At 36.3% G+C, this 16,475-nt stretch overlaps 1 protein-coding gene across 3 annotated transcripts in view; it reads right to left on the reverse strand.

Moving 5' to 3' along the window:
• ash1l (ash1 (absent, small, or homeotic)-like (Drosophila)) overlaps positions 1-16,475 on the reverse strand; it is a 35,026-nt gene that overhangs the window by 5,771 nt on the left and 12,780 nt on the right. For all 3 annotated transcript variants that reach the window (XM_067361676.1, XM_067361678.1, XM_067361677.1), the window contains exons 5-22: positions 15,393-16,119; positions 14,663-14,836; positions 14,477-14,571; positions 14,050-14,123; positions 13,599-13,644; positions 13,304-13,412; positions 12,969-13,175; positions 10,263-10,409; positions 8,734-8,842; positions 7,289-7,450; positions 7,120-7,190; positions 6,514-6,686; positions 5,667-5,819; positions 5,153-5,207; positions 3,977-4,109; positions 3,327-3,602; positions 593-679; positions 295-385 (exon numbers count right to left, since the gene is read on the reverse strand). In XM_067361676.1, coding sequence (XP_067217777.1) covers positions 295-385; positions 593-679; positions 3,327-3,602; positions 3,977-4,109; positions 5,153-5,207; positions 5,667-5,819; positions 6,514-6,686; positions 7,120-7,190; positions 7,289-7,450; positions 8,734-8,842; positions 10,263-10,409; positions 12,969-13,175; positions 13,304-13,412; positions 13,599-13,644; positions 14,050-14,123; positions 14,477-14,571; positions 14,663-14,836; positions 15,393-16,119 — 2,889 coding nt within the window. The remainder of the gene's footprint in view (positions 1-294; positions 386-592; positions 680-3,326; positions 3,603-3,976; positions 4,110-5,152; positions 5,208-5,666; positions 5,820-6,513; positions 6,687-7,119; positions 7,191-7,288; positions 7,451-8,733; positions 8,843-10,262; positions 10,410-12,968; positions 13,176-13,303; positions 13,413-13,598; positions 13,645-14,049; positions 14,124-14,476; positions 14,572-14,662; positions 14,837-15,392; positions 16,120-16,475) is intronic.

Genomic DNA, 16,475 nt, shown 5'->3' on the forward strand with positions numbered 1-16,475 from the left:
CATGGAAATAGTCATTCATTTTTTTCAGGATTCTTTGAGGAATGGAAAGTTCCTAAGAACAGCATTTATTTGAAATGGAAATCTTTTGTAACATTATAAATGTCTTTACTGTCACTTATGATCAATTTAATGTGTCCTTGCTGAAGTATTAATGTAAAATACTTTTAAACAGTTGTGTAGATTTGATTTTACACACACACACACACACACACACACACACACACACACACACACACACACACACACACACACACACACACACACACACACACACACACACACACACACACATACCCTGATGCAATAGTAAGTCATCACGCAGCAGGCATATATAATAGATGGATCCTGATTGGGCATAGCTGGGTTGGGGCACCATTGGGACCTCCTGTTACAGCAATGACAGGAAATTTATAAAACACACACACAAAAAATAAAAACCCTTTCCAAAGTTCGGAACTTCCTGAATGACAGACGAGATCTTAATCTTGGAGTGACCTTTAAAATGTTGTGATAAGATAGCATATGGTCGTTCTAAACACAGTCAGAGAGGAAGAATGAATTGTAAGGTTACACAGACTGAAAGGTCACATACCCTGTCCACCGGACGAGGATCACACTGCTCACAGAGATAATGCTCCACGTCTGCCTCCAAACGCATGCAATCACAGTGCTGCCACACCTGACAGACAGAAACACAGAACAAGTATATTATCTATGCTTCTCCCAATTACAGATGGTTTAAAATCAATACACAACACATTACATTGATAATATGAATAATGATAGAATAATGGATAATTAAATAGCCTATAGTTGTGATAGTTGTTATTGTTAACTGAAACTACTAAAAATAACTTTGGTCATTAAAGTTGAAATAAAATCAAATAAAAATTAGATAAATAACGTAAAATTACGGTACCTGTCAAAAGTTTGGAAAAAATAACTTTTTTTTTAATGTTTTGGAAAGAAGTGTTTTGTAACATAATAAATGTCACTGTCACTTTTGATCAATTTAATGCATCCTTGCAAATCAGCATATTAGAAAGATTTCTGAAGGATCATGTGACACTGAATACTGGAAAATTCAGCTTTGCCATCACAGGAATTAATTCAACTTTATTAAAAAACATTGATTTTAAACAGTAATAATATTTCACAATATTTCTGTTTTTGATTAAATAAATGCAGCCTTGGTGAGCAAAAGAGACTTCTTTTGAAAAATGTATGTGTTTCCAAACTTTTGGCAGGTACTTTAAATTAGAAATGTTGTGTTGGCAAAAAAAACGAAATAAATAAGTTTAGGTTCAAGTACTAAACTGACTAAAACTGAAATAAAAATGTAAGCTATATAGAAATATAAATATACTTTGTATGAATGTTATATACTTTATATAAAATGTTTTTTGTAGGCTGTTGTCATGTTGTTGCTAAGGGTGTTCTGAATGGTATTTAAGGAATAGAGGGTATGCACATGATGTTACTGTCAGCCGGAGTGACTGTGGCAAAATACTGAGTGGCAGCATTGGTTCTCAGCGTGAATGCCACGAAAAACACACAAACACATCTAAAACGGGAAATAGTTGTGTGATTGACTGTACAAATAGATTTAACAAGAAACCTGAGGTATATTTTTTACAGACTGCCGAAAGCTACAGAAAAGAGAAGCAAATGGATCACTGCAATTCACAGAAACAACTGGAGTCCAGGCAGAGAAACGTACAATTTGCAGTTATCGCAGTGCTTCCCACACATAGACTTTACTTGGGCGGGCCGCCCACGTATAATAACAGCCGCCCAAGTATATTTGGAGACACATTTTTGCTTTTATTATTTTTATCCTCTTATGCGTTTATATCCGTGCAAGATAATGAAACCATCTGTTTACTCCCACTAGCATTCCCACGGCGCTGCATGTTGCAAAGTCACAAGGCGGCACCGTTGCGCGTTCTACAAGCTTGCGCAACAGCGCTTCGGAGTGCTTCAAAGTGATTCTCAATCAATGAAAAGCGCAGATTTATGCCAAGCGATTGCTAATGAACTCAAGTTGATGAATTATTACAAAGTCTACTTCATGGACTTTATATAAAATGTTTTAGACGATTGTAAGAATCTGAAGGATCAGCCTGCAATAGTACAGACATTTCAAAATAAGAGTCCCGGTGTATTTCGGGCTTGTTTATAATTAAAAGTCACATGCTAAGTTTTTTTCTTTTTCTTTTGGGCATTATTGGTATTTTGGTTACACAATAAATTGTATTTAATTTGATTTCCATTTAATTCATAGTAAATTATTGTAGTCTCCCCCACAGGAAGAAAAGACTAAAAACATTATTTGACACATATATTATTCATTTTATAAATTTTTGCTAGTAAAATCTGTGTCCCAATCACTGAGAGAGACACTATGACAGCAAGGAGAATATACGAAAAGGTGAACCATTTAAATGCTGTAATTTTGCATAATTTACAATGCATAATAATGCATAATATTAGTATGTAATTAAATGTAATATGCTATGTAATTAAAATTAATTTCAATAAATAAAAATACTGTTAAAAATCAAACATCCAAATTTTAGCACTGATGATAAATATAACACTGATATAAGTGATGATCACCCAGATTTAGACCTATATTGCATTTATATAAAGCGTTCACAGGCAAATTTGCTTTATGTATTTCCCGGTGTCAAAATCAGGCACATATAATTGTCATTAAACACGATTCCTGGCCATATATCAACATTCATGAATCACTTGTTCTTTACTAAGTTGTAAGGAACACTATATCAGGTCCATCAGCCTTTAACTTAAACTGATAATCGTTTGCTTTATTTGCATTTTCCCCTATTAAATCCAGTTATGCAGGCTGCAGCAGGCTCTTTTGCCACTCATTGCGGCCGAGGAGGGCGTGTTCTGGTGGGAAAGTGACATCACTGCACACCCTCCATTGCTATGTAGTTGGTAGGGTGTTGCTAAGGTGTTCTGCGTGGTATTTAGGGTGTTGCTATGCAGTTAGCAGAGTGTTTAGATGTTGCAAGGTCAGTGCTAGGTGGTTGCTTATTGTGACAAGTTAAAAGACTCTACTCCTAAATAATATTCATGTCCCAGATATGGCATCTGGTCACTACTTGCCAATTTTACAGACTACCAGATGAAAAAATTTAGTTTGATCACTTGGAAAAGTAATAGCACAGCTCTCCTCAAGTCAAATAATTTAAAAGTATCTTTCATGGACATATCAATCATGTTTCAAAAATGGTGTGGGATAAATTGCTATATTATATATATTTATATATAAAATAATATCAAATATGAGCACATACCATGCATTTCTCACACTGGATCATGAGCCCTTCGTCCTTGTACATGCCACAGATGCAGCGGATCACATCATCGTCTTTGTCGTGACTGCCCCCTCCGTCATGGTGATGGTGGTGGTGGGCATGGTCTCTCTCCAGCGAATCAGAGCTGTCGGCCTCACTGGCCGTCTCACCCACAATCTCATCAATCTGGACAGCAGCCTCATGACGTGCACCATAGTACGCCTTCCGCAGCCGGCACACATCACGACCTACAGCAGACTTCCGGCCATAATATTTCTGTTGAGAATAAGAAAAGACTTTAAAGAAAGTACGGCAGAATAAGCCAGATCCATGTACAATCAACTGAAAAATAAGATTCATCAAATTCATCATTATCTTAAACTATTACTTTATATTTTATAATTTTTTTTTCTTTTTTTTATCTTCTTTTTTTTTCTTTTTTTTTTGGAGAATAAAATTTCTGAATGCACCTTAAACCTCATTTGTTCATATACTTATTATACTTTGAATACTTCTTATATTGATTACAATGATTTCATTAATTATAATTATTTGCATCATCATTCATTATAATGATATCGTAATGATTTACATTATAGCATAATATAATCATATTTGTGAGTAATAAGTGTAATAAAACTGGGACTAACCTCAGCATTGCGAAACACTTTGAGCATGTCCGCATCAAATGCCTCAACAGTTTTGTAGTGTCCAGTGAGGATCTGCTTCTCTATGGTACTGAGATCTAGCGGATCGGTGACCTTCTCATAGTACTGTATGTTTCTGTAGACACACATGAACACAGTACAAAAAGTAAGTATTGCCGTAAAGAATGACAATGTTATAGTGACCGTAACACATATCTTAAAGGGTTAGTTCACCCAAAAATAAAAATGAAAAATTAAAATTATCCCATAATTTACTCACCCTCAAGCCATCCTAGGTGTATAAGACTTTCTTCTTTCAGTCAAACACAATCAGAGTTATATTAAAAAAATATTTTGGCTCTTCCAAAGCTTTATAATGGGAGTGAATAGTCATCGTGATTTTGAAGCCCTTAAAAGCACGTCCATGACGTACTGACAAACACAGAAGTGCAGAGGATAGAGCAAAACAAAACACCGATCATGAATTAGAAGTCTAAAACCAGAATTTTCATTTCGCTTCAAAAAGCCTTTATGAACCCCCTGGATTACTTTTACGATGGATGTGCTTTTCTTGGCTTCAAAATATCGGTTACTATTCACTCCCATTATAAATCTTGGAAGAGCCATAATATTTTTTAATATAACTCAAAGTCATATACACCTAGGATGGCTTGAGGGTGAGTAAATTATGGGATAATTTTCATTTTTGGGTGAGCTATCCCTTTAAGACTGTTCTCACTGCTTTTTAATGAATAATTCTTTCAATTATAATTACAACTTTATTTACTACTATAAAACAGCTCTCTGGTGTGTTCATGTTTTTACTCGCACTTAACAGAAGAAATGAACCAGAGAAGATTTCCAAGTCAAAGAAGGCAAAGCCTCAGAGGACACCCGCCTGTTTTGTAATCATCATGGACCAATGGTACATCAAAGGAGTTTACCAGCCGTAGCAAACTTTTCCAGAAAGTTCACTTTGGTAAGCTGTTTCAACTCCTGAACCAAACTCCAAATGAACTACGTTTTGGCCTGATTTTGTTTGACAATGATATATATATATATATATATGAGTATATCAGGGCCTTAAACCTCTGCAGACCCTTTAACTGCACCAAATAACTAAAGAATACATATTTATATTATAAATAATCTGTACTAAAAACATAATATTGTTCTCACCTCTTCCTAGAAGGCAGGTTAAGCAGTGGAGCAGCAAGAGTCTGACCAGACGAATCTTTAAAGTACAAGAAAGCAATTGATTATGTGAGTGTAGGTCATAAGCAGTGTGTGTTAGTGCAAATACGTCTCATGAAACTGAGGCAATAAAACAAAAATACACTAAGATTAAATTGAAACTAGATTCAAAAATCAAAAGCAAAGCCTTTTGCAGAATCGCATACCTCACTAATTGAATTTTGCATAACTAAATCATTTAAAATGAGATTTCCATCAGAACGAATAACTAACAAGTGTCAGTCAACCAAACTGAGAAACTACAGATGTGAATTGCACATCAAACCCAAAGTCTAATTCCGTTATTCCATGATTATGACTTTGGTTCTTGCTTTGCATAATGAAAATGATTATACAGCCATTAAAGCGACCACCAACAATAAGGTTAATAGCAAAAACTGCACGTTTTTATGGGTTTACGCGTGATGGCGTTTGTGTGAATGAATTAGTGTCCCTTTACCCTTGTAGCTTGTGATCATGTCACAGATCTCTTTGAAGATGTGTGCCAGGCGTGCAGTGCGCGTAACTTCCGTGTTCTCCTCAGCTGCCGCAAGTCTGCGTGTGCGCACAGAGCGTGACGTCTGCAATGCTGAGAACTGAGTCAGAAATACGTCTGGAAAAAAGCAACAAACAATGCTAATCGTGTTAATCAAGATTTACCAACAGTCTGAATAATCAAAGCAGTAAATGACAATCTTGCATGCATATATTAGTCAGCTGACATGCATATTATTCACTTGCAGTGTTGGGGGTAACACATTTCAAGTAATTTGAGTTATGTAATCAGATTACTTTTTCAAGTAACTAGTAAGTAACATTACTTTTTCAATTTACAATATACTGTATGTATTTAATTTCACTTTATTAACCAATGTATTTGTTGCTGACCTTCAATGATCTTATTCAACCATACTAATAAGGAAAAATGACTTTAGATTGGATTTATAAATAAGAGTGTTGAACTTCCTTTTCCTGTTTCCTATTCTTTTTTAATCTAGAATGGCAGCACTGCTGAAATGTTTGTTTGAACTGCTCTACTGTAAAGGTGTAACTATGCATTTCTTTTAGCCTGAGGCTTATTCATTGCACTTTTGGTGTGAAACGGCCTTAACATTTGCCAGAAAATAGAACTTTTTTTGTTGTTATTAAAAAACAAAAAAGCAAGCCCAGCCCAAGTAAACACAAAAGTAATGTAAAGTAACTAACGCAATCATTTATTTTTTTTACGGAGTAACTCAATATTGTAATGCATTACTTTCAAAAGTAAGTTTCCCCAAAACTGTTCACTTGTGCGCATGCCCACACACCTGACTTGATGTTGCCGTCATCGCGGATGACTCCTCCCCAGCGTGTGTAAAGAGACAGACCGCTGTTCTCCCTCTCTCGCTCTCTCTCTCCCTCTCGCTTCAGAAGTTCCTGTTTCTCCCGCATCTTCTCCCAATTCCGCAACAGGAACACTCGATGTTTCAGCACAAAGTTTCTGTATTAAACAAGAAATCAGTGGAGGATGTCTGGACCTTTACTATGTCAGATTAACCAAATATAACAGGTCATTTTCATGTTAAAGTACAAAATTATTGAAATAAAAATAAAGGTAAATAAAAATATGTTAAATAAATAAAATAAATATAATTAATACAATTATTATATATTATTCAAATTATTATAAAATGTATTATAAAATGTATTATAAAATATAATATAATATAATATAATATAATATAATATAATAAAAAATGACAAAAGTACATAACAAAATCACTAATATATATAAGCTATATATATATATATAATACTAAAATAACTAAATTACTATTTTTTGGTACAAAACCATCAATGAATTAGACTTGCAAAATATGGCCCCTTTAAACCAGCCCAGAAATTAAAAAAAGTGTGTGATCATGGGATCCTACCTCTCTCTGTTTGACATGGGCTTCATTAAAAGGTGCTGGTAAAACTTGCTGCTGTCACTGGACTCTTCCTCCTTAGGTCAAACACAAAGAAATAGTTTTGCATTAGGACTGTGCTGTACTAGTAGCTATTGTAGCCAATAGTAGTGCAGCATTATTGAATGTCTCATACCCGCTTCTTCAGTGAGTGTTTGGACTTGCGTTTCTCTTTCAGTCTCCCAAGCCTTCGGGCTCCGCCCCCTGATCCGCCCCCTTTCCCAGGCAGCCCATTGATTCGTTGGCTCTTGCCGCCAATGATGCCACGGCAGCCCTCTGAGCCACACTTGCAGACTTGCTGCATAGCAACAAGAGCAGAGAAACATTATCATTTGGCAAGCAAGAAAAAAATGCTTCAATTGACTAACAAGCACAAATACACATATCAAAATAAGCATATCAAAAAACGTGAGAATAAATAAAAATAAGATTAAAAGTAAAGTCTGCTTAAAAGTAAATAAATGTAAACTGTCCACAACACTGTTTTTCAACCTCATTAATGTGAAATAAATTATAATAAATAAAAATAGTTAAAGCCTTTATATATAATGCATTATAAATTTAGTATTTGTTATATATGAATTATGCCTTATAATGCATTGTATGGTCTTGTGAATAATTGTAACCATAGTTATAATATATTATAATACTTATGTTACGCCTTTAGAAAGTATAATGATTAAATCACATGACAAACAACCAATTTCAGATGTAACAAGGAATCTGCAAATATTACAATGCATTTTAACTTTGGTTACAATTATTTGTCAAAATATATAATGCATTATAACATACCTTCACAATGCATATAAATATGGAAGAGGATTAGGGCCAAGCAATAATAAAAAAAATAAAACCATTTTGAGATTAAAGTTGTTAAATTTCGAGAAAAAAATTGTTAAATTTCAAGAAAAAAGTCGAAATAAAATGTTGAGAATAAAGTCATTAAATTACAAGAAAAAAGTTGTTAAATTATCAGAACAAATTCGTAATTTAACAAATTTGTTCTCGTAATTTAACGAGTTTTTTCTCATAATTATTCTCAACATTTTATCTCGACTTTTTTCTCGAAATTTAACGAGTTTTTTCTCATAATTTAACAAATTTGTTCTCGTAATTTAACAACTTTTTGCTCGTAATTTAATTACTTTATTCTCAACATTTATCTCAACTTTTTTCTCGAAATGTAATGAGTTTTTGCTCGTAATTTAACGAGTTTATTCTTAACATTTTATTTCAACTTTTTTTCTCGAAATTTATCAACTTTAATCTCGAGATGGTTTTATTTTTTTATTATTGCTTGGCCCTAATCCTCTTCCCTATACAAAGGCTTTAAATAAAGTGTTAACAAAATAAAAATATTACATATAATATATTGTATATAATGTTGTTTGGAGTCCCAACCCTTCTAGATACTGTGGCTAGAATAATCAGGAGGCTATGAGTGACTGAATCAGCACCAGCGATCTGGATGAATGAAGTACAATCTGCTACAAAACACAGCTGCGTGTGCATGTGTATGTACATACTTCAGACAGGCATGTTCCTGACATAGGGGTGACTGAAACCCTTCTAACATACCTGTTCTTCCGTGTTGAAGGAGTGGAAGTTGTAGTCATATGTCAGTTCTGTTCCGCTGTTGATGTCTTTCAGAGCAAACAGACCAATACGGTACACTCCATTCACCGACCTGAAAGACAGACAGATTGATTCATGATTTAAACTCAATGTTCCACCTAGGTCAAGTTTCTAAAGCAATTATGAAACGGATTGTTAAATCTCTAATAATCTGATCTAATCTGGTTTAACTTTTGCAATCACCTTTCACATTTTCTTTGGAGACTTTCTTAATAATAATATTTCCATATATACTTTACAACTCAAAAGGGTCAGTAAGTTTTTTAATGTTTTTGAAAAAAAGTCTCATATGCTCACCAATCCTGTATTTATTTGATCAAAAATACAGTAAAACTGTAATATTGTGAAATATTATTACAATTTAAAATAAAAGTTTTCTATTTTAATATATTTAAAAACTTAATTTATCCTTGTAATGTCAAAGCTGAATTTTCAGCATCATTACTCCAGTCTTCAATGTGATCCTTCAGAAATGATTTTAATATGCTGATTTGCTGCTCAAGAAAAAAAATATATTATTATCAATGTTGAAAAAAGTTGTGCTGCTTAATATTTTTGGAAATTGTGATACACTTCTAATGAATATGAATATGCATTTATTTGAAATAGAAATCTTTTGCAGTCAAGTCTTGATCAAATTTATACATTCTTGCTGAATAAAACTATTAATTTCTTTCAAAACTTTTTTAACAGTGTTAAAAGCTTCAATATATTGTAGCTACATTGCATCTGAGTGTCGATCTTTGAAATTAAATTAAATTAACTCAAGCCATGTCAAGTAACAACAAGCATTATGGATCTGATATTGAAAAACTAGGCTAAGTTGTAAAATATGCAATAAGGTAGAATGAGGCCATTTAGGCACAGATGTGGGTGTGTGTGCGCGCTAACAGCTAACCACTGGGCAGCACAGCTGTGTCCCCCACCCTAAAACACAAGCTTCAGATAATCGCTCTTGTGTGACAAGATGGATGATCTGCCACCATTCAGCCTACAAGCACAGTTTTTAATGTGTGTGTGAAAGAGAAAAAACAGCAAGAGATGGAAGAGATAACATTTTTTTTTTGTGGACTGTGTGTGTACACAAAAACCCGACATGTCTGTAATAGTGTTACGTACCAAGCAGATGTTGGTCACTGACCTGGATCTTGAGTTCACAATCCCATTGCTAATATATAATCCTTTAGATTTCAACTAATTGCACTAATTTATTATGAAATAACAGTTTCAACACCTTCTGTAAAAGAGAAAAATGTGACCTTCCTCTTTAATTTTTCAACATGACCATGGCTTGTTCATAATACAGCAATTTCTAGATGATAAAGTCATTGCTTACTCAGTACTCGTGGTTGTCCACATCCCCACTGACTCACCATTAAAAATGACCTTTCTGTTTCCGAACTCATCAGAAGCTGATGGGATTTTATTGCCGTACTTCATCAGTGACTCATCAATGGTCTCATTTCACTCACCATTTCTGCATCTCACAGTTGGGCTCGCAGCTGTGGTTGACAAAGCGAGCCTCGTTGCCCATGCGGTAGCTGTCGATGACCATGCCGCTGTCCAGGTTCAGACAGTAGTGGCCGCTGTGGGAGAAGTACTGCTCCATCATGCGACTCCTAAACAAGAAAGAGACATGCTGAATGTATGATAAAATTACAGTAAACTGTATAGTAAATAAAGTAAAACTAAAACTGAAATAGAAAATAAGCAAAAATAATTCAAAACATTTCATAAAAAAGGTAGTTTTTTATATTTATATGAATTATTGCATTATAAAAAAAATGATATATGTGAATTAATTAAAAACAAATTATACAAATTTTATAAAAAAGGTACAATTAATCGCCTATATATGCACAGCCTGGTGGTCAATCTTCACTAATTGTCCATTCCATCAGTGAGAGCAGAGTGTGAAGGTTGAATTAGCAGAGCAATAGCACAGCTGTACATAAAATATCGCAATCCACACAACATAATGTCAGAGTTCAAAAGAGGACAAATTGTTGGTGCACAGCTCGCTGGCTCATCTGTGACCAGGACAGCAAGTCTTTGTGGTGTTTCGAGAGTTATGGTATCCAGGTTAATGTCGACATACCACCACAGCAGGACGAACCACATCCAACAGGAGTAACTGTAGACGCAAGAGGAAGCTCTCCAGGAGAAAGGGATGTCCAGGTACTAATCTGGATTGCATCCAGAAAACATTAAACCACAGCTGCCCAACTCACTGCAGAATTAAATGCGCACCTCGACTCTCCTTTTTCTACCAAAACTGTTCGTCGGGAGCTCCACAGACTCAATATTCATGGTCGGACTGCTATATACCATTGGTCACTCATTCCAAATATCAGTATCAATAGTTCCAACAGTGCAAATCTTGGGCTGTGGACAATGTGAAACATATCATTCTCTGATGAGTCCACCTTCACTGTTTTTCCCACACCCGTGAGAGTTACGTTGTGGAGAAGCCCCAAAGAGGCTTAACACATGGACTGTTATGTACTGTGATGATTTAGGCTGCAATATCATGGCATTCCCTACTGTGTGTGATTATTACAATATGTTGGGAAGGAAATCCAAACGTTTGCCTATCATCCATCAACCTCAAATATGACTTATCATTTGAAACATGCTAGTAGAAGCAACTTTACTTGGCCGCTCGCTCTAACATTAATCTAGATAAATGTGCACTATTATTAGGTGCATATTCAAGTGTTTGTGCAGTGTGGAAGCTGAAGTATTGGTGTGCTTACTGCGGAAACAACTCTGTCATTTTTGGTCATATAGATAACAGTAATACATCATACGAAACTGGGTCTACTTTTATTTGTGTAAACTGACAGTAACAAGAAAGCTTTGTGCCTTTATAAAATAAAGAATACACACAAGATACGCTTTTTTTGCCATCTCAGCCTCCGTGAACTGGAGCGGGTCACAAAAATTAACCGTAATTCAAAGTATAGGCTACTTGCCTCACAGACATGAGAAATATAACTATAGAAAGCTTGAAATTGAAATACTCCAAGTTTATGTAATCTGTATGAAAGCTGCACTTCTTTCTTTAGGCGTGTCCACTATGCTTTGGAGATGGCTTATATATGTTACGCATATATATATTAAAGGATCATTATGGTTTGGCATTCTCAGTATATATTTAAGTAATTAAATGAATATAAACATGCAATTAGTCGACTAACGCCTTAAAGAGATAGTTCACCCAAAAATGAAAATTTGATGTTTATCTGCTTACCCCCAGGGCATCCAAGATGTAGGTGACTTTGTTTCTTCAGTAGAACACAAATGATGATTTTTAACTCCAACTGTTGCCATCTGTCAGTCAAATAATGGGAGTGAATGGGAACTTGGATCAATAAGAGTCGAAAAACCTTAGACAAATCCAAATTAAACCCTGCGGCTCGTGATGACACATTGATGTCCTAAGACACTAAACGATCGGTTTGTGCGAGAAACCGAACAGTATTTATATAATTTTTTACCTCTAAAACACCACTATTTTCAACAACAGCAGTGATGTCTCGCGCTTATACTTCAATGAGTGCCAGGCATCACTGCCGTTTTCAGAGCACGATCAGACCTCACTAAGCGAGTGCAGACCGCAGTTGGACATAGTGGTGTTTTAGAGGTAAAAAATTATATAAATACTGTTCGGTTTCTCGCACAAACCGATCGTTTCGTGTCTTAGGACAGCAGTGTGTCGTCACGAGCCGCAGGGTTTAATTTGGATTTGTCTATGTAAGGTTTTTCGACTCTTATTGATCCAAGTTCCCATTCACTCCCATTATTTGACTGACAGACGGCAACGGTTGGAGTTAAAAATCATCATTTGTGTTCTACTAAAGAAACAAAGTCACCTACATCTTGGATGCGCTGGGGGTAAGCAGATAAACATCAAATTTTCTTTTTTGGGTAAACTATCCCTTTAAATGAATGACTACTAGTTGACTAGAAACTAGTCGGGAACAGCCCTACTTTAAATTAAAACAATAAAATAAATAAATAAAATAAAAAAAATAATAATCACACATGGTTAGTACACGACCGTAAATAAATAAATAAATAAATAGTTTTTAGATACGATTTGAGCATGACAGAATGTTCAAACTAGTTAAAATCTATGTCTCATCTTTGTTGTTTAAAGCCAAATTGCAGCTAACCTGAACTCCTGTTCGCTGACCACCTCTCCCAAGTACTCAATGATGAACTGGCCGGAACGTAGGGGCTGCTTGGTGCGGATCCCCCAGCCCTTTCCCTCAGCTCGGAAGCGCTCAAGGCACTGCACCCACTCATGCTTCTGGATATGCTGGTTATCACACTGCTCACCACACGGACATGTACTTGGAGAACACTCAGCAAAGATCATCCTGAGACAGAGATGAGAAACCAATGCGATCCACATTATGAACTACAACTACTCTAATGAGTAAGCAGAGAAGATGATGTAAGCCTCATAAGACTGGTCCAAAAATGAAGTATTTAATTGCCCTGTTACCTGTTTAGACAGTCGTCCTGACAGCCCTTCTCGCCGTGGTCTTCAGGCGCCCTGCAGTTACAAGTAGTGGCTTCATAGCCAGAAAGAGGCTTCACATCCACATAGACATCTAAAAAAAAAAAATATTGATGCGTTACTCTTAATCATCCGCAAACATGCACGCAAAACACAATACAAAAACGAGAGCAAGATAGTCATGAGGAAATCAACAACTCCCAGTCCTGTCAAATCAGTATAGTTTTGGAAACACATGCATGTTCATGGGTAGAGATCAAAATGATGAAAATATCCTTACTGGATCTGATCTTCTTGTAGAGAGGCACATCGGGTCTCTTGTGGAGCTACAAAGAACAAAGATGCATATTTTATTAGAAAGATTTTTGCAAGCAATCAGGCATAACAGACATTAAACTGCTAAAAATCTTTTTAAACATTAAAACTTGTTTTGAGAAAATATATCCCGAATTAAGTTTATTTTTATAACCCTATAGGCAAATTATTTTTTCACAAACCTTACTAAATTTTGTTAGATTTATGCTTACAACAAGAAAAAAAAAAACATTTGCCAAAAGGAAAGAAAAACGAACATATTTTCCATTATCTTACAAGGGAATGTATCTTGTTTTAAGGATGTTTATTGGAAACCAAGAACAAAATACTGATTAATACAGTGATTTTTGCAGTGAAAAACTTAAATGACAAATGCAGCTGTTAGTTCAGGAAAAGACGTGGTTTAAAGGAGCTACCTGATCATGTTTCCAAAGCCACAGGATGTCATAAGGCAGCTGGAAATCAATGCGTTTCTGTCTCAAGTATTTCCCTGGACAAACACCAATGACAAATTGCAGTTATTAATTCAGTTGCTTTGCCCTTTAACTTGAGGCTGCCCCATTCCAATATTGGATGAACTAATCACCTCATAACTCATCCACCATAACTAATCAGCCTGATTGCCCATGAGGCTATGCATAATAAACTGGTTAGGAATTACTATGAAAGCTGTATACCAAGTCCACAAGCTTATTTGTTGAAATAATAGTAAAAATGTCAAAAATCATAAATCCAGCTGTCAACTAAACTGCAATTAGATATTGTGCTAAACTAAGTGATGCATGTCAACATCTGTAGACTAAAAGGTCACAACTGAAAGCTAAGCGTAAAGGAAAAACTCACCAACATGAATGGGAGCAGGTAGAAGGCCATAATCATGTTCACCTGGAGTGTATTCTAACTTCTCCTTCTTTAGCTGTAGCAGCTGACTGCGAGGACTGTTGGGGAAATGCAGAAAGGTTACATTTATGTACTTGGGATATGAATGTTAGATAAGAAAATAGGCTTGCTGAACATGTTCACCCTTACTCATCAGTCTTGTACACATCAGAGTAAAGCCCCGCCTTTTGAAACTTCTTTTTGGGTGGTCTAGCAACTCTCTTCTCCCGCTGAGTGGTCACTGGTGGGTTTGGGGCTTGTTCCACGGAAGTAGGGCCTGTGCGCTCTGGGGAGGACTGGCTATCAGGTTTTCCCTCCAGTGCACTGCAAAAGAACCCATTCATTTATTTTGAGATTAAGAAAAAAAATGTAAAATATCACCTGCATTTTTGGGGAAGCTTTTTGACCACAACACGGAGCCAGAGAAATTTGTAATGAAAGTAGAAATGTCAATTTGTATTTCATGCTGATTTTAAACAGATTAAACAGCTGAAATTCAGATATGGTAATGGCTGTTTCGCTTCCAACAGGCACTCTAAGCGGTAGACCAATCACAACAAACTGGGCCATCTGACCAATCAGAGCATAGGAAGCTCTCGGAAAGAGAGACTAAAGGGGTATAGAGAGACACTGTGAGAAAAGAAGTGATGTGCTTATCAATATTAAAAACAGTTGTACTAAATATTTTTGTGGAAACCCTTATTATTTGATGAATAGAAAGTTCAAAAGAACAGCATTTATTTGAAATAGGAATGTTTAGAAACATTAAATGTCTTTACTGTAACTTTTGTCAATTATTGCTGAAATGAAGTTGTTAGTTGTTTTTTTAAATCATACTGACCCCACACTTTTGAATGGTTGTGTATATTATACTGCATACCTGCGAAAACAATGCATTTCTTCCTGCGTCAACCATTCCCTCCCTCCTTCTGTTCTAGCTTTCGGCATCACATCCTCCTCTCTAGCAGCTGACCGTTCTTCTTCTTCTTCCTCCACCTCTCTTTCCTCCTCTGGTTCCTCTTCTTCCTCATCGCCTCCTTCTGTCTCCCTCTCCCAGCGCTTCCGCTTGCGTCCTTTTCTACGCTGACTCTGCACTACAGACTCAATGGCATCAACCACGGTGTCTCCCTCCCAGAGCACACTTCCTCTGTGCCTTTCAGGTAATGGGTGGTTCTCCTGTTCAGATGCCTGTGGTGGGGGTGACGGTGGAGGCGAGGGCAGAGGGTGCTTACGGGGACGGCCTGGACCCCGTTTTTTCACCACATTGTTTCCTGTGCGTGCTTGCCTCTGGAGCTTTTTTGCACGGAGGATCTTGTTGACATGGTGCAGGTTGTTTTTGGGAGGGGGCCGATGGGAGTGATGTGAAGGGGGGGAGTCAAGGCAGCATGCAGGCTGGGAGGAGCATGTGGAGGGACTAGCCTGGCGACTGGTGGGCCGGAGAGCTGCAGCACTTCCAGGCTGGTCAAGAGTGCAATGAGAAAGGCAGGAGGAAGAGTGCGAGAGGGATAGAGGAGGGTGGTGGTGATGGTGGTGCCGATGATGGGGACCCTCAGAAACATCAGGAACACTGGATTGGCCACCCCGGTTTTGCATGCCAGATACATTCCCTATGAGATTAAACCAAAAGGAGAGTTAAATTTTTTCACAAACAATTAAACAAATTAGAACAACAATTAAAAAAATTAGCATTGTAACAGAACTCACTTATCACCCAAGGTCCCACGGCATGCATGTCAACTACTCGAGCAGTTAAATTTGACCAAAATGCAAATCCCTATTTCATAGTCAACAAAGACAATTATAATGAAAACAAAGGCTAAAATAAAATAAATTAAAAAAAAAGCACACACACATATATGAGTCTGTGTATACCAAAGGATTGTTTCCAGCAGAAATTACTGACTGGCCAATTTGGTATCCTTTGAGCGTTGGGCAATATTTAATACAGAAAACAGCAGCCTGC

This window comes from Chanodichthys erythropterus, chromosome 15 (genome assembly GCF_024489055.1).
Source record: "Chanodichthys erythropterus isolate Z2021 chromosome 15, ASM2448905v1, whole genome shotgun sequence".
Lineage (NCBI taxonomy): Eukaryota > Metazoa > Chordata > Actinopteri > Cypriniformes > Xenocyprididae > Chanodichthys > Chanodichthys erythropterus.